General features: G+C 38.7%; 1 protein-coding gene across 2 annotated transcripts; it reads right to left on the bottom strand.

Annotated features, from left to right (window-relative positions):
* Positions 1-723: 723 nt before the first annotated feature.
* vps36.L (vacuolar protein sorting 36 homolog L homeolog) lies at positions 724-21,740 on the bottom strand. Of its 2 annotated transcripts, NM_001093423.1 has the most exon segments (14): positions 724-1,763; positions 1,853-1,929; positions 2,915-2,999; positions 6,679-6,743; positions 8,208-8,273; positions 8,941-9,075; positions 10,145-10,222; positions 10,309-10,341; positions 12,790-12,876; positions 15,053-15,148; positions 17,465-17,579; positions 17,997-18,067; positions 19,074-19,142; positions 21,526-21,676. In NM_001093423.1, coding segments are annotated over 14 exon segments (1,167 nt in total). In that variant the 5' UTR covers positions 21,622-21,676; the 3' UTR covers positions 724-1,669.
* Positions 21,741-23,642: the final 1,902 nt, after the last annotated feature.

Below are 23,642 nucleotides of genomic sequence, written 5' to 3'. Positions count from 1 at the left end.
CAAGTCAGACGTTGTTCTTTATACCGATACCTGCACACCCGTCTCTTACAGTAGGTGCACGCTGATGTTGCAGGTGGGGAGGAAGTTCAGCTCAACACCTTCTTGTGCCTAGGGTTGCCACCTTTTCTGGAAAAAAATACCGGCCTTCCTATATTTTTATGGTTTTTCCCTATAAATAACATTGGCATCAAGCAACATTTTTAGCGGCCAGGTGGCGCCCCTACTTGTATCCCAGTAGAGATTGATTGAATGGCCCAAACCTGGCAGACCCACAGGTCCCATGTTGGCCTGCACGTCACTAATCTGCTGGTCTTTTTGTTCAAAACACAGATGCAGGTATCCAGTAATATAATCAGTAACTCTAATATAGTCCCTGTACATAAATCAGCAAAAGCATTTACCTTAGAACTTTACATTCATTGATTGATTTTAAAGCTACCTCCATCCACTGCCTTGGCTTTTTTCGTTGCACTCGTTGCACTCTTTTTAAAGATGGATACTTTTGCCTATTAAAGTAAACGATTCTAAATACAGAATCCGCCATTAAAAATTCCATGGAATTTTCACAAATAGCCTCCCAGCCTCACCATAACACCACTACTGTCAATACGTGAATGCAAAAATAATAGAGCACACTGCATTTAATAGCCTTGCTGTAATATACTGTGTAGAAGTATTATCTTAGAATCTACCCAGTTACACAATAAACAGCAAGTACACAAATTTTACATTTTCATATCAATTGTATTATTTAATATCTCAGAAAAATACACCACTCATCAATCCAATATTATGAAATACATTTTGTCTTTTACCCACTACATCCATAGCACTATTAAAAAGGAAGGTCATTCTAGAGTTAAAGGGATTGTCCACCTTTAAATCAACTTTTAGTATGATGTAGAGAGTGATATTCTGAGACAATTGGCTTTCATTTTTTATTATTTGTGGCTTTTGAGTTATTTAGCTTTTTATTCAGCAGTTCTCCAGTTTGCAATTTCAGCAATCTTGTTGTTAGTGTCCAAATTCCCCTAGCAATCATGCACTGATTTGTATAAGAGACTGGAATATGAATAGGAGAGGCCTGAATAGAAAGATGAGTAATAAAAAGTAGCAATAACAATAACACTTATAGCCTTACAGAGCATTTGTTTTTTAGATGGGGTCAGTGACCCCTTTTTGATAGCTGGGAAGAGTCAGAAGAAGAAGGCAAATATAAAGAAGGAAAAAAATGAAGACCAATTGAAAAGTTGCTTAGAAATGGGCATTCTATAACATACTAAAAGTTAATTTAAAGGTGAATCACCTCTTTAAATTTTATGATGATACGTACATTGATATTCATTATTGATGCTTTTCATTCGCCATCTGGTTGCCTGGGATGAAAGTCCAACAAGAAAACAGTAGATTTTACTGTTGTTTTTACTTATATTATCAGTCAGGCCCTCTCCCATTCAAACTACCAGGCTGGCATTCAAACCAATGACCATAGCAACCAGATAACAGTTTCAATTTCCAGCCAAAAAAAAGTCAAAGTGATACTGATGGTTTTGAGGGCCACAATTTTCTTAAGACTATTTTGAGTGTTGGGAGGTATAAATACAGCTGTGCCAATGGTGTTGGTTAATAATATAAAGTAAAAACCACTGGGAACAGCAAGTGAAAAGAACTAACTCTGTGTCAAAAACAGGTTTGGATAAAAGCGCAAGCCTTCTACCGAGTCATCTCTACAAAGGTGTCCCATGTTTTCTGCAAGAAGCAGCCTGCAAAAGAAACAATAGGATGAACATATTAGTAATCCAATAACAAGCACTACAAAAGAAGTGCGGTGCAATAAACAAGACACTCATACCTCTCTTTGGCCAGAAGAACTGACATTCCAACAATCTTGGCAAATTCTTCAGAGGTAAGTGAGCCTTTTTCTGAAACCTGGTGATGACAGTGATCTTGTATTAGTCACAATGAAATGCACTTTATGCAAAATTCTTTAATTACGCCAAATTGTGATCATAATGGGGAGCCTCGCATAGACTTGAAAGGACAGATATAGTAAAATTCGACAAGAATGTGTTCTTTCTTTGAATAAATTGGTATCTTATCATTCAAATTAGACTATTAATTGATCAAATTGATACACCAAGAGTTTATTGCCCCTCGTTAGCCAATGAAAACATGGCTGGTGGAATACAGCGTAACCTACTATGCAGGAGCTCAGGAGCTGGCTATGGTTAGTTAATATCCCTAAAATCACTTAATAAACCTTAGGGTCTGGGCGACTAATCTCCCCGATCTGCCTTCTGCCAGCTATAATGAAAATCGTTTCCTCGTGAGACAATTATGAGTGACTTCGGAAAACAACGCGCTCAGAGTGCCTGCCCCCAGGTGATTTTCATTTTAGCCGGCGGAAGGCAGATCGGGGAGATTAGTTGCTGCAAAGAAGAGGAGATTTGTCGGCTGGAAAATAATCTCCCCGAATCTGCCTGTGTGCCCCAACACTTATTCTGGTTTGGTATTAGTGTCACTTTAAACTATAAATATTCAGAGATATATGACATGAGTCTCAGACCCAAATGTAGTGGTAATACTCATAATCAATGCCAAGTGATTGGGTAACAGTAGATGATAAATTACTTGCATATCTCCAGGCTGACTGTACATTAGTATAATTACTGCAATTTCAGATATTATTTATTACAAACTGTAGCACAAATCCAAACGTTGGGACTATTCAATTGCTTCTTACTAGAGAAATTTCACCACTGGTGACAAGTGGTACTGCAAGCTATAAAGCAACCAAAGCTACTTTTTCTCTCTGCCAGGAAAACTGACTCCTTGCTTTAATCAGCTAATAAGCGAGAGATATTCTGGGCTTTTCCTAGAACAATGGCCATTGTCTATTGAGAAATATACAAACCGTTTCTAAAGCAGAAGCCACCATTTCCTCTTCATTATGGGACTGGTGTTCGATCACCATAACTCCGCTATCAAACACACGAAGCCTGAATCACAAAGAATATTATTTAAAAAAAAAAAAAGGAAACAGAAGATAAAAAGAAATGTAATCCAAGTGACAAAAATAGCATTAACATAAGCATTTCTAGGGATGACTGTACATGGAGTGGCCAAGTTTTCCCAGAGCCATTACACTTATATCTTTAGTTAAAAAAAAATTACTGCTTCTATGGCTTTACTTGAGAGGGCTCCACATCATAGGAGAGATGTTATTTTGTACCACATACTGTATAAGACACCATGCACCTTTTTAATCAAAGTGTCTCCTGTTCTGCCTTTTTGTTCAGGTCAGCTTCAAGGTTATATTATCTACCATCCTTGACTTTTATAGAAGAAGAAAATAAATTCTTATAATTCACAAGATTTTAATTTTAAGATAACTGTACACCCTTAAAACCATCCACACACATTCTAGCAATCCACACACATTCTTGTGAAAATCCATAGGAATGTGCCAGTACTAAATATTTGAGGCATCAACTTTTTTCTGACCCCAAAGCTGCCCTCAGCCCAGCAGTACCTGCTCTTCTGGAAGGGGACAGAAAGTAGAAAAACCTATGCAGTTGTATTTCTCTCACACCAGACAGGGGGTGGCCCAATCCTTCCATAGGCTAGTTACACATAGAGTAGTACTCCTGCATATGGAAGGGTTGTGCTCCCCACCCATAATGAGTGAGACAACTGCACAGGAGCCTTCCAAACACTTTTTTCAGTTCAACTGTTTTCAGATTATTCACCAAAAATAAAGTCTTTTTTCATTTTTTAAAATTTTTTCAAAATCTAAGTTTAAAATGTAATGCCCCTGTCTGGTGATTCAGTCTGACAGCTCAGAAATTCAGGTGCAGACTCTAAACCAGGGGTGTCCAACCCGCGGCCCGTGGGCCGCATGCGGCCCGGAATGGAGATCCGTGCGGCCCAGCATCAAGCAATCTGTTTGCCATGTTGCGCGTCAGAGCAAAGGCACGCCTCCTCTCCCCACAGCTTTGCTGGACTGGCTGCAGCCTCTCTACTGTGCGCGCGGTGCGTGTGACATCACCGCCGGCGCTCTGCGTGTGACGTCAGCGCCGGCGCTCTGCGTATGACGTCACCGCCTGTGTTCTCCGCACCAGTCTCCCCAACGGCTGCTAGCTGCTGCTAGCTAGCAGCTACTGTTTGGCGCCAATTTCCTGGCTTTGCTGGGCCCTGCCCCCTCTTGTCTGGCAAAACTATGTGGCTCATCTCCTGCCTAATGAAAGGCTAGCTTCAGCCTGCAGCTTAATGGCAAGTCTGGCACTCTTGCACTCCACAGCAACCAATTATGATTACCTCAGCTCCCCTGGTTCAGCACAATACACCTGCACAGTATTTTTACAGGTACAGAATTTTTTACTCTTTTAGTCTGTCTTAGTGCTTTGCATTTGATATGATAAATTTGGAAGTAGGGATTTGTGTAATAACACCCCCTGGGCCATATACCTATTCCATAATTTTCTGGAATTATTATTTTTACTAAATTCACTGTGTGTAGGTCTGTAGGATAAGGCATTAATTCACTATTAAATCTATTTGACAACCAATTTGTTCACTCAACTTATTTATTCAATCATGTTAATTAAAGAGCAGTGCAATAAATTAGAATTAATACAAAAATGAATTAAAAAGAAATGAATTCCCAAGCCCCCTGTGATTCCCAATAATCAATTGATTTGTTTTTTAAGATAATTAATTATGATGTAAATGTACTTAATAGCTAATAAGTGCATTGCAATGAATAATCACTTCTTAATTAAATTCACAGTTCATAGTATCAAAAATAGAGAATAAATTTTGTAACTGAAATGAAAACTGAATTATAAATAAATTGTTTATTCAACTTCAAAAGTAGCCCAAACATAGCACAATATGTGCAGTGAAATAAAAAAAAATTTATGAAAATACGCCAGTTACAAATTGGGCCTCTTTTAGTTACGCCCCTGGTGATGGTCAAGTCTGTACCTACCATTTTGCTTTGTTGGAAAATTAGCAAAACAGTGAAAATTTTAAAAAGGCATATTTTCACATACATTCATTTATTTTTAAGACTTTTTTTTACTGCAAATATTGAACTATTTTTGGGCTACCTTTGAAGTGCCACTTGGCTAGTTTTGGGCTGATTTTGAAAATTAGACCTGGCAGCCCTGAGAAGGTTGCTCTATATTTGTCCCATATTCCAGTGTATAGCTCAATCTGGTTATCTAGCTGGTATTGTAGTTAATTTCTGTGTATTTCCTTTATTTTTATAAATCAAAAGTGTTGTGTATTTCATGTGCGGCCCCAGAAAATTTTTCTTCTTCAAATGTGGCCCAGGGAAGCCAAAAGGTTGGACACCCCTGCTCTAAACGGTTATAATTTTGTAACATTTAGTTGATACATTTCTCAGCAGCATCTCTGGAGTATTAGCAACTATTGTATCAATTCTAACAGCTGCCTGTAATGAAACTCAGGGATTCTGCTCTGCAGGGACAAATGTATCAACTAAATGTATTAACTTAGTACAGTTTAGAGGGTCGGCGACCTCCCCCTCCCGGAGCTGCTTTAGAAGGTGAAAAATCACACTTTTAACTTCTATATTAGAAAAACAGTCATACATATAAAATAGTATTTTTTTTCTGGTAAACTGCCTAAGATTAAGTACCGCTAGGCTTGGAAGGACTTTAGACCAGAAAGATAAAGACATTGGTGCCTTAAGTAATATTGACATGTTCCTATGGAATTTTCATAGGAATGTATCATTACCTCTTTAATTATCCCGTGTTATTTCAGAAATGTAACAGGTTTAATGTATATAGGGAATAAACTATAAAGATATAGCAAGTTCCATGACCATATAAAGGCACAAGGCAATGGGACTTTAACGTGACTTCTAAGAGCTTCATATTTTCCAAAAGGAAGTACATTATACTTCATAATATACATGTTTTCGTGAGTTATGTGACAAATAACAGCACTAAGCAGCATTTATATGGATATATTTCATACGATAGTCATAGCTTGCATACAGTAAAGATAGTTATTACATTTCATATACAGTACTGAATTTGAAGCAATTCTGTCTCTGATGTTTTCCTTTTGTTACTGAATCTAGAGCTGGGGTGGGGAAAAGAGTTTTAACTTATAACAATATGGGGGGAGTTTGTATCCTTGCAGTACATTAAACAAGAATATGCGAGTTAAATTTGACACTCTGGCATTACAGAATTAAAATGTAGACATATTATTGTACAGGTACAGGACCTGTTATCCAGAAAGCTTGGGACCTAGGGTTTTTCAGATAACAGATCTTTCCATAACTTGGATTTATAAGTCAATCATAAATACTTTTCACAGAATGTCTGTCACATCACGGATTCCTGTTGGACTCCAAAAAAAGTAATTAATTGCCCAGCAAACAACAGCAACGGGCAACATGTTTGGCAAGGAATGTAATACAAACGTGAGACTAAGTATTCTTGGTCTGTTATATTGTTTGGGACAAGCATAGGCCTCAAGCAGGAAATGGTGCAGGAAGTGGACAGAGAATAGGCCCTCATTTTCCATTTCATAGAGCCGGCTGCCAAGTCCTTGTGTCTGGAAGCTGGGACAAAAGCACACTGCACACTGCACAAACACACGCACAGTCCCACAAACATTCACTCAGTACTTTTATACCTTATTGGGAGTTTAAGAGATTCCAGCATTTTGCAGGCATTGACCAAATCCTCTGGTGACAGCAACTGGTAAGATAAAAACAAGTGATGTAGAATTCCTCATTTATAAACCTATTTGCCACTAAAGAAGAACTAAAGTTTAAAATAGAAATGTTGCATGTTATCTATGGAACTTATTGTTCCAGCCCAACGTCCCTATAACTGTAAGAATCCAGGCATTCAAAACTGTCCACAGCAGCTCCCCAACTTGGATCTTGTTACAACATCAGTGGCACTGAACAGGCTCAGTGTGCTCTGGGCTGCTGTTGAAAAGCTTAGAGCTCATGGGAAATCATCAAATTTCTTAGCAGAAAGATAAGTTGCATCTGTTATGCTATAGGCCTGATTACATGAATAATAATACATGAATAAATAATAAGGGGCAGATTTATTAAGGGTCGAATCTTTGCATTTTTTATGGTCAAAACTTTCAAATTCGACTAGTGAATTATCCAAACTCGGTTAGAATTCGATTTTCAAGATTTATCAAACTCTGGCCCTTTAAGAATTTAAATTCGACTATTTGCCACCTAAAACCTGCCAAATTCCTGTATAAGTCAATGATAGAGGTCCAGGGGTCAATTTGGAGTTGTTGTAGCCTTCCTGACATTCGAGTTTGTTACAGAGAAATAACTTGATTTGAGTTTGGTCGAATTTGAATCGAGTTTTCAAGTCGGTAAAATTTGTCCGAGTTTAAGATATTCGTTTTTTTAATAAATAACCCCCCAATCGAATTTCAAGGTAAATCGAATTTATTACAGTTTAAAAAAACTGAAACAAAAAATTCTGATAAAATTCTGTGTCAGTCCCTAAGCTCAGGTAACTACATCAGCACAGAGCATGTGTTGTGAATAAGCAGAAAAAATGGGAAGAATCTTGAGAGGCACAGATCTTCCCTAATAAAGGGCTCTGTTGGACTTGGGTTTTTTTTAGCTGAGTTTTAGTTTTCCTTCAAATATATATGAATTGCATAATGATTGTCAGATGAATGTAAAATAAAAGGAGGTTTAATGTGACATATAATTTTAGTACATAAAGCAGTGGCGTAACTACCGGGGGAGCAGGGGGTGCGATTGGGCCAGGGTCTGCACCCCCTCACGACCCCCGGCAGCTCACGCGCCACTCAGTTCTTTAGTAATTGCGGCTGTACGGAGGGGGGCAGGGCCCGGCTGCACGTCCCGCACCAGGGCCCGCCCCCCTCTAGTTACGGTACTGACATAAAGTAGATAATACTATTAATCAAAAGGATGAGGAAAAATGTATCGCTAGATGGCATCTGAACAGGAATGAAAGAGAGGTGAATGGCTTCATCAGAGTGAGTGCTCCCCAGTGACTTTATTAAAATCCTAGTATTTTTATTGGGGTTCTGTAAGGGAGCACAGACAGATTTTTGCCTTGGACTCAACCATCACTGTTAGAAAAAGCTCTTTAAATATTTTTCTAATACTCCCCAATATCAGTGAAGGAATGAGTTGATTCCCACACACTTACCTCCATTCCTCTGGCGCGATTAACTAAGCAGTAAACTTCTGTTAGGGACATTATGCCCCCTCGCTCCTGTGCAGAAAAAGGGGACAAATGAGTCTCAACACTAATGCTCCAACAAAAATAACTGTCATCTATTAATAATCAAGTCGTTTTGTGGTTTTTCTATGTATGAAGATAAAAATTACAGAAAGATCAGTTATCCGGAAACCCCCAGGTCCAGGGCATTCAGGCGAATCCTTGTGCCTGGCCAAACAAAATCCGAAAAGTAATTTCCATATGCAAATTGTGGGCAGGGCAGGATTTCATGTGCCTTTCTGGCACAAAACAAGGAAGTAAACCAATTTTTTCCCACATTTCCTTTCCCGCATATGCAAATTAGGATTCGGTTCAGTATTCAGACGAATCTTCCACAAAGTATTTGGGGATGGGGCGAATCCAAAAAAGTGGATTCGGCGCATCCCTAAAAATACTCCATAGTCTTTCTACCTATTCACGCTTTGTATGGCTTTCCCTCATAGCGACTCCCCCCATGGCTAAAGAGATGACCTGCTGGTACTCAGCACATCAATCACATTTCTAAACTCTTCCAACTGCTATTAATGTGCAAGTTAAAGACTGCGTAGTCTATTCCTTAAGGCTTGTCAGACTGTTGTAATTGTCAGAATCTATAGAGCAAGGCAGTAAAAATATACATTTAATGATAAATGAATAGCAAGAATTATTATTATCACTTTACCTCCAATGGAGCCTGTAACATTGTCGCCAGCTGCTTTGCCAGTTGCATATGATAGTGCGTGCCAGATCCATGAGTTTCCCGTGTGACTGGATTGGCTATTCCCATGCTCAGCAAATACGACTTAAACCGAATTGTCTTCAAGAAAGGAATTGCACATTAGAATGAGAAGAACAAACAAGACAAAGGGATATATATTTTTGCACTACACAGAATCATGTAGATTGTATCGCTAGGGTGATTGCATGCATAGGGGTTGGCAGCATATTGCCTTCAATGGTTTTACCTCTTAAAGCAGAACTAAACCCTAGAAATAAATATGGCTAAAAATATATTGAACTTATTGCACCAGCCTAAAGTTTCAGCTTCTTGATAGCAGCAATGATCCAGGACTTCAAACTTGTCACAGGGGGTCACCATCTTGGAAAGGGTCTGTGACAGGGACATGCTCAGTGGGCTCTGAGCAGCTGTTGAGAAGCTAAGCTTAGGGGTTGTCACAAATTATCCATCAGAAAATGAGGTTTGTCTGTAGTATAAGCTGATGCTACAGGGCTGATTATTAAATCCTGATGCTAATTGCACTGGTTTCTGTGCTGCCATGTAGTAATTATCTGTATTAATTACTAATCAGCCTTATATTGTGACATCTATATTCTATGTGTACTGTATATTTTGAGTGGGTCCATAAGCTCAGTAAGTGACAGCAGCACAGAGCATGTGCAGTGAATCAGCAGAAAAGAAGATGGGGCATCTTCAGAGACACAGATCTTCCCTGCTAAAGGGCTCTGGTTGCCTTGGGCTGGCACAGAAGCCCAAACATAATGTACAACATTTCTAGCTACTTCTTTAGTTAAGCTTTAGCTCTCCTTTAAATAATCGGACATCAACGCCTGCTCGGCATGTGGTCTGATCGTCAGACAGCATAGCTGATTATGAAAAATAATTCCCTCTGCAAACCTGGAGCAAATGTATTTATCCATGCAACGCAATAGCTCACTTATTACAGTAAATACAGCTAAACTGGAAACCCTAAATATATAAAGCTATCCTGCTTTTGTCCAAGCAATAAACATAACTTTTGGGGTGTTAGTATGATATTTGCTTCATACAAATGTGATTTCTGGATTTTGCCCACAAAAAATATTGTTACAGGATCCAGCTGATACAAGTCTAGCAACGATTCCACTTATTGCACAAATATATTTACCTCGTCCTCTGAAATGTCCCCTTGTTTATCTTTAATCTTGGTAGCTATTGATTTAGACAGCTCCACCATTTCCTTTGCCTGCAGAAATAAAAGGCAGATGTCAGTGCAGCGTGGGTAGGAAATTGCTACCTTCTGTTCCCCTTCCAAATAACAGTGCAGTTTACCTTTTCCATCAACTTGCTGAGGTCTTCAAAGGCCTGGGAAAGAGAAAGTGTAGCCAAAGGGTTATTGTTGTACTACATTGTTATTCCCAGTTTACAAGAAAACATTATTTCAGCTTGTTCCTGCAAGTGCCTTGCAATCCCAGGGCCTACAGAAACTATATCAAAACCATACACAAAGGCAAGCTGAACCAGTAACCTATATGTAGAGAACAAGGGCTGTGGCACACGTTGCGCCTCTCAACCTAGGGCATTTTGCTGGCCAAAATTAGGACATTATAGTGCTTACAAGACTATTTTTGGGCTGATCTTCTGCTTAGGAAAGATGTGAGAAAGATTTCTAATTGTTTTCCTAAGCAGAAGAACATCAGCCTCTTTCTTTTTTCCTCTTGACAACTTCCTTGACTACTTGGTGGTCAGACTGGTCAGAAACTGACCAGCAGGTGGCGCTGTTGGAACAAAAGTCATTCATATTAACAGCACATGTATCTCTTAATATCTTGGAATAAATAGAAAATAAATAATGAATGTAAATGACAAAAGTGATTAGAATAGCCCCCATATACATTCTACATTGACTTATTTTAAAGGTTTACTTGTCCTTTAAAGTGCCTGAGGAAGCTCTTATTGAGTGAAACGCGTAGCACAACTATACTACAACAGCTTAATATCAATTGAACCTTGGCTGCAGTTTTCAATACAGATCGGTTCATGGTGGAATTTATGCTGAATTAATTCAACGCTAATTGAAAGAGGAGGGTTCCCGGATTTAGGATTGAGAGTGTGGAGCTGCGAAACACAGTATCAACAGGAGAAAGACTGTGGAATCTGTAAGGCGGTGGAAAGGAAGTTTGGAAAGATGCCGCGCTTGTGGGTGAGATTGTACCGGTTATTGTACTTATAAGCAATAGCCTTGCTCCCCTTTTTTTCTCTCTCCCCTTTGAGCAGATATAGCGACGGGGGAGGGGGGGGGAACGCCACGCATGAGTCGCTGGCGCTATTGAACATTATTAGAGGCATTTTTTCGGCTTAAGTTAGTAACTAGCCGGGAGGAAATTGCCCTGTGGAAAGCAAAAATCAATTAAATACACCGCAATAGCAGCTCGCACAATCGCAATACTAACCTGATTTGAATTGGCAACAAAGTAACATCCCTAATACTATCTGAATGGATTGTTGAACTATAACAATATCTGGGTTTTAACCCTCATTTATAAAATATAGATCACTATGAACTGTGATTGAAGCCAATTAAAATCCTCAGTGAGTTGGCTTTTTAAAGTCTTTTTAAGTTTTTTAACGAATTATGAACTGCAGCTATTTAAGAATTTTTATCTGTAATTTGAAATTGGTAAATGAAATAAGATAGGCCGACCGGCCGGCCAAATGCATAGATTATTTTAATCACACCGTGTTTTAGTACCAATAAAATCAATTCTCCATTAGACAAATCCATAGGGAAACTCTTTTAAGAATACAGTGGCCATTACATTCTAGGAGGAGTGTAGCTAATTTGATATGTCATTTATCATCAGGTCAGTAGCTTAGCTGTGACATACCGACTGAGCCTTAGCAAACTGTTGCTTTAGAATGAACCACGTCTGATATGGCATCTGATACGGCACTATCCTTATTTCATTTATCTCGATCATACTGTAATAAAGCCATGCAATGTAACACTAGGCAACTAGAAAGAGAGAAAAAAATGTAATCATGGTTGCCGCCAAGGAATAGGTCACAGATATATTTCCCAGAATATGCCAGTTTAGCAAACTGCATGCTGTTATCGGGTCTGAAGCTTTACAGCAAAGCCTCAGCTCATCGCTGAGTGCATGGAGGACACAAGGGAAGGGGCACACACCTAACAGGAATTTCCTACTATAAACACAGTGCAGCAGCAGCATGTCCTTATCAGCAGCAAGCAGCATACACAGGAAGCTAGAGGATCTTACTTTTTACTCATTGATATCAATGGAAAAGATGAGATTATAAACCAAGCACAACTTCCCTCCACTTAATGACCAATCTTATCAAATCTACATCATTTTGTTACATAGAACTAGCAAGTTGCAGGGTGTCTTAGCATAAACCCTGAGGCTGTCATTCATACTCAGATACTGAGATTTATGGGTATCATATTACAGCTGAAGCAAGTAATATGGCAGCTTCATCATTTCCATCACAGAGATTTCTGTACTCATTTTGGTAACTGCCATTTATGTTTCAGGAGCAGCTGAGGAATTGCTGCTTGACAGATGAAAGGATGTTGCTTGTATTGGTTGATGCAATTGCTGCTGGACTACATCTCCCATAAACCTCTGTGCTTGGCTGCGGGAGACAGTTGTAAAAGTGAACTATCCTAAAAATCTTGTGCTTGTCCTTAGGTCCCATTTCATTGTTTCCCCACAGCACAACTGTGATTGTGCACAACACATGGCAGCTCCTGCAGCCTTTGACCCTGTATAAAAATGATTAGGCACTTACCTCGGAAATGTTTTTGTCAGTCTCCTTTCTTTTTTCTTCCAGTTTCCTCTCTATGCCAACAATTCCCACTGCCTTGATTCTCCCAGTCTGCACAGGAAGAAAGGAAAAAGGAAGGAAACAAAAACAAATATTTCTCCCAGAGATGTCAGAAAGAATGAATGATACCTTGCAGGATGCAGGCATGTGAATCCATTGTTTATTTCATCTTAATACAGAAAACATTGCTTTCAGTCTTTATTCTACTGTACCAAACATGGGCAATAAAATTGGCTGCCAATCAAAACTTACATCATCATCCTCTGCACACAATGATTTTCTGCTACTACAAGTTGTTTTCTGCAAGAAAGCAACTGCTGTTTTTAAGAGATGGTTTTATGTTTTTAGAGAATGTTAAGATAAATAAATTACCTTTATAACTGGGGATTTTCTTCCCTTTACTGTATCTTAAAAGGATATGTAAGACCCTCAAAACAAGTTAATGTAAAAATGCTCTAAGCGCTCTTCTAAGCACTTCTGTAATTTACATTTTTTGTCTACATTTTACGATATTAACAGTTTTTAAATTTATAAAATAAATCTAAGACAACAGATTTAAACTTAAAGTGGTGGTTCAACTTTTAGTTAACTTTTAGTATGCTATAGAATGTCCAATTCTTAGCAACTTTTCAGTTGGTCTTCATTATTTATTTTTTTTATAGTTTTTCAATTCTTTTGTCTTCTTCTAACGGTTTCCAACTCATAAATGGGGGTCACTGACCCCATCTAAAATCAAATGCTCTGTAAGGCTACAAATGTATTGTTATTGCTCCTTTATATTGCTTATCTTTCAATTCATTCATTTATTATTCATATTCCAGTCTTTTATTCAAATCAATGCATGGTTGCTAGGGTAATTTGGACCCTAGCAACTAGATCATTGAAACTGCATACTGGAGAGCTGCTGAATAAAAAGTTAAATAACTCAAAAACCACAATTAATAAAGAATTAAAATCAGTATACTAGATTATCAGTTTACACATTCCCCCATGCGAGCAGCAGGTAAAGAAGTGATACATGTGATATCAGCCAAAAGCTGGGCATGCAAGTTACATAAGGTTGCTCAGCTCATCTTGCAACCCCCCCCCCCCCCGACCCCCATGAAATCTCTAACTTGCTAAGCAAGGTCATTTGTTGAAGATCAAGCACTAAACTTCATTACAAAATATGACACGTTGTATCTAGGAACAAACACAGACTTCTTTATTTGTGGGAAGTTACTTTAATTGTGAATCATATACAGTCTCAAGTGGCAACACAACTGTTCACAGCCAAGTCATAGCTGCATAGCGCTGACAACTGACTGCATAAAGACTTGTCAGAGCTTGCCTTATTGGTCCAGCTGCTACTGGTACCACAAGCATTAAACTAATTATGAGCCAAGCTGTAATTTGCATTAATGCATATACAAAGTTTGCTATTCTAATTGTGCAATATCTAAATGGAATATGCATGCCTCTGTCAGCTTTTATTACAGGCCAACCTCATTTTCTGCTTGATAATTTGTGACAACCCCTAAGATTAGCTTCTCAACAGCTGCTCAGAGACCACTGAGCATGTGAATGTCACAGACACTTTCCAAGATGGTGACCCCCCTTTGATAAGTTTGAAGACCTAGATCATTGCTGCTATTGACTTTCAGCTGGTGCAATAAGTTCAATATATAAAGCATGACATTTTAAGCCATATTAATTTTTTGGGGTTAGTTCTCCTTTGATAACTGCATTACTTATTGATGAGCACTTGAAGGCGTTGTTTCATAGCAGAAGAGGCAAAACGTATGGCTGAAGACAGCAGGGGTCTGTCATATTTCCTTTGGCACAAGCGCTGGAGACTAAGGAACACAAGAACGCTCCACATAGTGCTCATCTAACAAGCACCTGCTTCCCTGCCTGCAACAGACTGAAAGTCTGGCTCAAAGAGCATTCCTCAGCCTGAGAAAGCAAAGGCAAGCTTTGTTCTTAACACCTGCCATAGTAGATGGGTAGTATGCTGAAGGAGGAAAGCCTAGGTGCCTCCCACTACTCATCCCTAGGACAGAGTGATGTCTATCATAGACAGCATTCTATTTAAGGGGCTAGCTGCAGGTCTCTGTGCTCTGATTGCAGTTTGCATACTGTGTTATTGTGTTATTTCAATGACCCCTAGCATGTCAATATTCTTTACTTTGTTCAAAAACAACACTACTGTTTAGTATGGCTTCTATAAAATACATTCTCGGTTTACCTGTGGGCCTTTGTTCATTTGCATAGATGGTGATGCTGATGCTGATAAACGCTCCCATCTTCTTTGTGTTAGCTCCTCTGCCAATCGTCGTTGGAACTAAGCACAAAACACAAAGTAACAATGTGCATTATCTGAATAAAGTATAGTGTCTTTATTGCTGTTTCACCAAACTACCTTGAGGTACTGAACACTAATGGAACTAATCAATCTATCTGGTCTCTACTAGCAGTTTAGGATGTTTCCTTTATATATAAATGTTTTGCCACTGGTCATTTAAAGACACGACACCATTAATATTCACCAAGTGCCTAAAAAGGTCTTACTAGCTCAGCCTGCAGTTTTAGCCTTGTCTGGGAATTAAAGCATTCTGACCTGATTTCTTTCAGTTGGCCATATAATATTTCTTTTTTATACAGGCATACCTGATTCATCAGATTAAGAAGAAATCATTTGATGTATCACTTCTGTAATATTTGTCTGTTTTGTTTCTTGTTATTCTTTTGAATAATAAAACAGTTTATACAAAAAGAAGAAATCATGATAGACAGACAACCCCCCTTAAAATGGCCATAGACGCACAGATAATATCATACAAAAAAATTTTCGTACGATATTCGGTGAGTGTATAGTGGGAGATGAGCCAATCGATATTGGTAGAAGGCTTGGATATCAGTTGGCTCATTGATCAGGCTGGCTGAAACATTTTGATTGGACGCCTTTGGAGGCACCCGAACATCACCCGTTGTAAGTGCTGAATCGTCAGATACAGGTAGAATTCTACTGTTTCTATCTGTTTATCTGATGATTCAGCTCTACATGTGTATATTGAAAGGAATGATCTTTCCTGGAAAGATCTTTTCCATGACCTCAACAGGTTTTAGATGGAGTATTTTCGGATTCAGTGTTTTCATTTTCCCCCTGAAAAACGTGACCATAAAAAAATTGAGGTTTAATAAATAGGCCTCTACATGTTGTTTTTTTAAATGCATGGTATGTTTTTGTATATCAGACATTAATATGTCTAGATTTTTTTATACGCATCTTAAATGAGTTTATGAATCCTGTGTGACAGCTAACCACCTGAAACACGTTGGACTGAATTGTTTTCATCTGTTTTTCCATGTGTTTTATTCTTTTATTAAAATTTCCTACACTATATACTGGCTTCTATGTTTTATGTCCATCCTGTGGAGCATTAGAACATTTTTTCACTGCTGGGCCGTTTGAAGATTCCTTTCCATTTGGCTTAATACTGGTCTATTTCTGGTGAGTCAGTTGACTCACTGGGTGTGTGCTAAAGGAGAGATTACACAAGTGCACAAATCACTTTAAGTGGATTTTATTGGTCATTTTTCACACATCTTTTTGTAAACACACACAAATTTGAGCTTCCTTGTAGTTCTACTACTTCTATATCAGATTTGGGACTCATAAAGGGGATGTTACCGGAAACTGCAATTCACTACTTGGATATTGGACATTTGATTGTGAAGATCACGTTTTAGCGCTGAACATTTGTTTAACTGTTCTCTCGGTGCAACAATGGAAAAAGGAGACAAGAGTCAGGTCTCCTGTAGGTCTGTTAATCAGCCACTTGCAATGTTGCATCAGGAGTCAGAACCAGGCGTGCAGAGAATTTAAACAGATGCTGCTTTTAATAACATTTACTTTTACAAATACCTGTAAAACATTTATAATAAATGTATATTGGAAAGTTACTTTGTATTATATTTTCTTTCATTGTGACAAAAATATTTTTGGGTAGAGGACCGCTTTAAAAGGAATTGCAGTGTGAAAAAGGAGTGTGGTCTGATGTCAAGGGGGTGCAGAATGATGTCACAGGGTGCAGAATGACGTCACAGGGTGCGTGGTCAGCTGAACACAGTTTTCTCTGAGACTGTACAGAGATACCATAAGTCTATGCCAACATACGTATAAATGTTTTAATGAGCAATCATAGAGGCCACGCACGCCTTACACACAGGCTTTTATATATATATATATATATATATATATATATATATATATATATATATATATATATATATATATATATATATATATATATATATATATATATATATATATATATATATATACGAAATCCAAAGGTGCACTCCGTTAACTGCGTCGAAACCTGGGTGCCAGCCAAAGTAAATGGATATTTGCAGAAGAAAGCAACACTCACAGGAAGTTTTTTGATGCAAAATATTCGTGTATTTATTCCACTCAACGTTTCGATCCCACACAGGGATCTTCGTCAGGAGATTACAAACTATATATATATATATATATATATATATATATATATATATATATATATATATATATATATATATATATATATATATATATATATATATATATATATATATATATATATATATATATATATATATATATATTACTCACCTCTATCTGACCATGCTCTCTGAAGGACAGCTTGACGTAGGAGTAGCGACTAGTTTGGTAAGGCCCAGGCTCCTTGTTAGGAGTTGCAGGATGGAGATGAACAACTATTTTAGCACTAGTGCAAAAGAAAAATAGTCAGGCAACAGGAGAACAACAGGTTTCAAAATAAATTACTTTTATGCAATTAATAATTCTAACAAAATACAAATAAGCAAAAATGACAGAACCCTGTCAAATATTATTTAGCATACACATACACCCATTTCATTATAAATAATGTGATTCTGGCATAATTGTCTGATTTGCAAAGGAGTGCAGCTGATTATAGTAGCCAATAAGATCTCTGCTATAATTTTTCTAACTGGTAGTAGACTGATCAAAGCAAATTTCTGTTTGGTTGGCATGGGCAACAGCACTCTTGTGATTCAGGGTCTATGGAAATGAACCCTGGTGAGTAAATACTATGATACCAAGTAAGATTTGCAGAAACTGAGGGATGGAAATTGATTTTGATTTGCTAAATTCAAGATACCTTTTTCCAATACCTCCCGCCTGTTCTTCAGTGAAAACGATCTGGGACAGAGGAAATGCAATGCAGAAATCCTAAAAAATATACAAGTTCAATATTAGCATTTTAAGTCACATATATTTAGCATTGCTGTAAAAACTCTGATGGTTAACAAAATTATGAGCAATCTTTGTGTATATGTAAATTGTGTTAAATAAGAATAGTTTGGTCCAAGACAATATTTTAGGTGAAGGAGAAATTATTTTCATGGCAGATCTGGCGAAGACAGGAGGGCACCCAAGGAAAACCCCAGGACTTATCCCAAGCCCTAGAGCCGCCACCCCCCCCCCACCATTGCTTCCCTCTGAGCAAATATTTTCCCCACCTTGACAGCAGCTGCTGTTAAAGGAGAACTAAACCTAGAACTGAATATGATTAAAAATGCCATATTGTATATACTGGGCTTATTGCACCAACCTAAAGTGTCAGCATCTCAATAGCAGCAATGATCCAGGACTTCAAACTTGTTACAAGGGGTCACCATCTTGGAAAGTGTCTGCGACACTCTCAGCTTAGGGGTTGTTGCAATTTATCAAGGAGAAAATGAGATTGGCCTTTAATATAAGCTGATGCTACAGGGCTGATTATTAAATTCTGATGCTAGTAGTACTGGTTTCTGTGCTGCAATGTAGTAATTATATGTATTAATTAGTAGTCAGCCTTATATTGTGACATTTCTATTCTATGTGTACTGTATATTGTGAGTGGGTCCCTAAGCTCAGTAAGTGACAGCAGCACAGAGAATGTGCAGTGAATCAGCAGAAAAGAAGATGGGGAGTTACTGGGGCATTTTTGGAGACACAGATATTTACTGCTAAAGGGCTGTGGTTGCCTTGGGCTAGAACAGAACCCCAAAACATAATGCACAACATTTCTAGTCTACTTCTTTAGTTAGCTTTAGCTCTCCTTTAATCTGATTCCCAGGGCCAGTAAAGAAAATACAAAAAAAGGTATATGCCTAGGGGCCACAGGCACATGCCAATTCTGCATACCCCTAGTAAAGTGGCTAGTGCAACCGAAATTGTATTTTATTCTACTTACATGATTTTTTTGATCTCGCCAGATTAGTCTGTGAGTCGTTAAAAGAAGCGTCCCTGAATCAAACTTGGTCTAAAGAGAAATAATACAATTAGTAATTTACCCATGAATTTTTAACCATGTATTGTATGAGATGTCCGCTTACTATGAAATAACTTTAGAAAATAAATACCCAGGGTGGCCATTTCTTTTGTGAACTACTGTTTGTCTGCGTGTGTGGCAAGGCATGTTTAAGTGTACATGGGAGAATTTAGCTTAGATGTAACCTATGGATTTATGCATTGAATAATAATTGCACAATGCCCTGTTAGATATTTACTTAGGAAAGACACTGCCGCTTACAGTCATTTACTGATCTGAGAAGTAGAATAGTAGTTTGATAGGTATCAATAGGCTATGCAATCTCTAATGCAATAATATAGCTCCATCTGGTGGCAAACTTGGGGATCTTTTACAAAAGAACGAGCCTTTTTCCCTTTTGTCGTTGCTCTGTAGAAATGTATGTGCCTTTTCCATGGTATAACTATACAGGCAGTAGCTCTGAAGGCTGCTGGCTAGAATCCTACTGGAAAGGTTAAAATGTGGGGCAAGGCTATCTGGTGTAAAGAATTTGGGTAGACCTTCCAGGTGTCTAGGACCAGCCCAGTAGGAGAAGTGAAGTCCAATGGTCAATCAGATGCACCCCCCATACCATACTGTAAAAAATAGTTTATATTGATTGATATTTCTGTTTGTTGTGTCTGTACCCACTTGTACACAAGCAGTTTCCCAGCTAATGTGTGTAACTAGTGGTGGTCACTGGTGTTTTTAAGTGGGCAAGCTGATAAACAGATAGCCTTTCTTCTCTGTGTTGGGTTGGTTAAGTACCAACCTGTGTTGTGCACCAACGTGATGCTCTTTCTATATCTTGGTAAGCTTATTTTTATTATTATATGTGTAGACAGGGCCGCCACCAGGGGGACAGAGGGGGTACTGCTGTACCGGGCCCGGGCCTTAAGGGGGGCCGGCTGTGCTGCACTTTTCAAAATAGCCGGGCCCCCCTTGACAGCGCCAAAGCCCCGAAAAGCCGAAGTGCCGAACAGCTGAAGTACCGAAGCGGCAAAAAGGCATGAATTCACAAAAGGAGCCAAAATTGAAGTCCTAAAGCAGCGAAAAGACATAAAGTTATGAAAGGAGGTGAAGTTGAAGTCCTGAAGCCACGAGTTCAATTCTACTGATCACCAATGTGTATTATTTCTATTTTTTTTTAATCCCCTGGCCACCAATGTAGTATTTTAATAATCTATAGGGGCTCTGAGGATCCAATTTTTACTTTTATGGGGGGGCCCTGCCGCCAATGTTTTTTTTGTTTGTTTTTAACTTATAGGGGGCCCTGACCACAAATTTTATTTAAAAAAACTTTTATGGGGGCCCTGGCGCCACCGTTTTTTGTTTTTTTGTAACTTTTAAGGGGGCCCTGACTATCAATAGCTTTTTATAACTTGTGTGTGGGGGGGGTTAGCTTTTTTAGCGCTGATGTCTGTGTGGTCTTTTAACTGTGGTGTGGAGTGGGCGGTATCTGGCTTGTGACAAAACACTCGCGCTATTGCCTTCATTTTGGCAAATGGGACACAAATGCAGGAGGCTCAGCACAATAGCGTAAAACGCATCACCCTCTTGCAATAACGCTGGAACCCTGGGGGGGGAAATGCTGCATTATGAGGAAAAAACGTGGTGATTGCACTTGAAATTTGACTATGCTTGTTGCACTTGGACATACATGTATATGCAGTTGCTTCGCCCCCCTTCCCCCTCTAAGCCTTGGCGGCTGGAGAGAAACATATATTTGCTTTCTTTTAGTGACATGTCATTTTAGCCTATTTTATTTGCACTTTTTTTTTAAACTTATGTGATCCAGATTCAGTGTCTGCTTATTCAGATTTTGTTGTTCTCTTATTTCACATTAGCACGTAGTGTATAAAGGATTTAGGTTTAATTAATTGTAGCCTGGATCATTATCACTCTAATGCCATGGGGTTAGTTGGCATCTTGCCCCTGCACACAAGGAGTGGATAGAAAGAAATTGGCTGTTTCTCTGCCTGCATTTATACATTATTCTGTTCTGATATTGGCAACTTGTGTCTAAACACAACCCCACAAAGTGCCTGTCAGTGGAGATCCAGGAAGAGGTGAATCATGGGAGTGGAATGGCTGTGGCTTACAGGCTCCACAGAGGTGAGACACACTATATCACTACTTTCTGCAGACAGCTCTGACAGTAAATAAAGCAAAGAAAACTTGTACTAGTAGCCCATGGAACTGCAGTTCATGTCCTGTGGCTATTCATCAGACTCTATCCCGTGGGACACTGGGAAATGTAGTTCCAGACCTACAATGCAGGGCAATACTGTGAGTAGGAAGCAACTGCTTGTTGGCTGCTACTATTACAACTACAGTATATTACTTGAGTACCGACCTTCTCTTCTCCGTCTGACAGTCGCACCCCGCGCTGCTGGATCACCAGAGTCTCATCTATATCCAGCAGCCCGGTGCACCATGAGAAGCGATCCATAATTCTAGGGGAAGCACCCCTTAAGCACCGTGGAACGCACTGACGCTTCACCAAGCTACTTCCTGTTCTGCAGACGTCACTGTGTCGTCACAGGGTCCTGCGGTATCCTCCTCTCGCGATGTTTCCCTGCCTGCTGCAATTTGAATCAGCAAGCGGGAGAAAAAGCTTACTTAGAAGTAGCAAGAAAAAGAACGCAATGGGACTTTGATAACACGATATATTCCTGTGTTGGCAGATCCTGCCCGATGCTTTGGGCTGAGGAATCTCCCTTCACCACCGGATGAAATAAAGCTCCCATTCAGTCACTTCAAATTATTTTATTAAAATGCACTGGTTTATTCTAAAACATGACACATACACAAAGGGGCATTTGAAGTGAATTTTTGAATTAAAAAACTTCAAATTTCAAAGTCATCGAATAGGCCAAATTCGCCCTCGATTCGAATTGAAAAACCTTCGAAAATTCGACCACTCGAAAATCGAAGTACTGTCCCTTTAAAAAACAAGGGTCGAAGTGAATTTGAGGGAATTTTCGAAGTAAAAAAATTCAAAGTAATTTTTGCGATACTTCGACCATCGAATTGGATACTACGACTTCGAATTTACTTAGAATAATTTACTTCGAACTATAAAAATAGTTCGAATAGTCGACCATTCGATAATCTAAGTACTCTCTTTAAAAAAAACTTTGACTTCAATACTTCGCCAAATTAAACCTGCCGAAGTGCTATGTTAGTGCTATGTTAACCTTCTACAAGCATTTTCTAATTTTCGTACTTCAATCGAATACGGCTGTTTTAGCTGGATAAAATACTTCGACTATCGAAGTACTCAAATTCGATGATTCGATCCTTGATAAATAGGCCCCAATATAACTCAAAAGTAACAGGTGAAACAACCCCTCAAAAATGACTAAACGTTAAGGTTAAAGGAACAGTAACACCAAAAAATTAGTGTTTTGAAGGAATGACAAAATAATGTACAGTAAAACTGGTGTGTTTGCTTGAGATACTCAAATAAGATGAGCTAATAATTGCTATAATAACCATTTATCCGCAAGAAAGCTAAAAATAGTATAAATGCTTCTTTCAAAATTGATACAAACTAGGATAAACTGTATACTAGATACTCCCTCCTCTTGCTACAAGCAAACCAGTTCAGATAACGGTTGCAACAATGTTGCTAAAACGTAACCTTTAATCAATGTTACATTAATACAAGCTGCTCATGAATACAGCAGCTTGTTTATATAGATGTGTTTCTGAAACAGAAACACCAGTTTTATCAGTGCAGGGCAACACTTGGTGCTCCTTTAATAAGAGTTTTTGGTGCAGACAATTCTAAATTCACAAGCTGGAGACTGTAAAAGTATTATGTCTCCACCAGAAAGTCATTCAAAGATTGCAAAATATTCTAGTAGAAGCAGTGGCATAACTAGATATTACTGGGCCCCACAGCAAATTATTTTTCAGGCCCCCAATATGTCTAGAAGTTGACTTGTTTTACCAATATTTATTGAAATTGTATATGAATTAGGGCCTCATGGGGCCCCTATACCTCCTGGGCCCCCCTGCAGTCGCAGGGTCTGCTTCCTCTATAGTTACGCCCCTGAGTAGAAGTATGGGACTTGTTATGCGGAATCCTTGGGCCATTTTTTTATGCAATTTAGAACACCATTGCTTCTTACTAAAAAACCCAGTTCAAAAGGAATAATGATGTTAATTCTTTCACTTGTGTAACTCGAAGGACAGCTATTACAAGACATATAAGGCACATTTAGTAAATTTGCCACTGCAGTAATTTGCTTGCTTTTACGTGTTTGGTCTGACCTCTGCTCTAATGCGTGACTGCACGCAAGCAGACCTTATTCCATTCAATGGAGATGGTGCATGGAGCAGATCCACTACTTTCAGCCTGAAAAAAATATACAGGCTGGGAGCTGTGGAGCCAACATTCTGCCCTTGGCTTAATGTACCATTCTCATATCTACACACCTAGCAATGCAGGTGTCAGGGAGTTGT

The sequence above is a fragment of the Xenopus laevis genome, chromosome 2L (assembly GCF_017654675.1).
Source record: "Xenopus laevis strain J_2021 chromosome 2L, Xenopus_laevis_v10.1, whole genome shotgun sequence".
In the NCBI taxonomy this organism is placed as follows: Eukaryota; Metazoa; Chordata; class Amphibia; order Anura; family Pipidae; genus Xenopus; species Xenopus laevis.
The sequence above is the reverse complement of the archived record's forward strand: the minus strand, read 5'-3'. Positions and strand labels throughout refer to the sequence as shown.

Bases quoted from the DNA above. Each gene is read 5' to 3' on its own strand.
- vps36.L (XM_041581024.1), bottom strand. From the start codon at position 21,621: ATGGATCGCTTCTCATGGTGCACCGGGCTGCTGGATATAGATGAGACT. The intron at 10,342-12,789 runs GTAAGTGCCTAA...TCTCTTTCCCAG, and splicing joins CTGACAAAAACATTTCCGAG to GCCTTTGAAGACCTCAGCAA. The intron at 10,223-10,308 runs GTAAACTGCACT...TTATTTCTGCAG, and splicing joins TCAGCAAGTTGATGGAAAAG to GCAAAGGAAATGGTGGAGCT.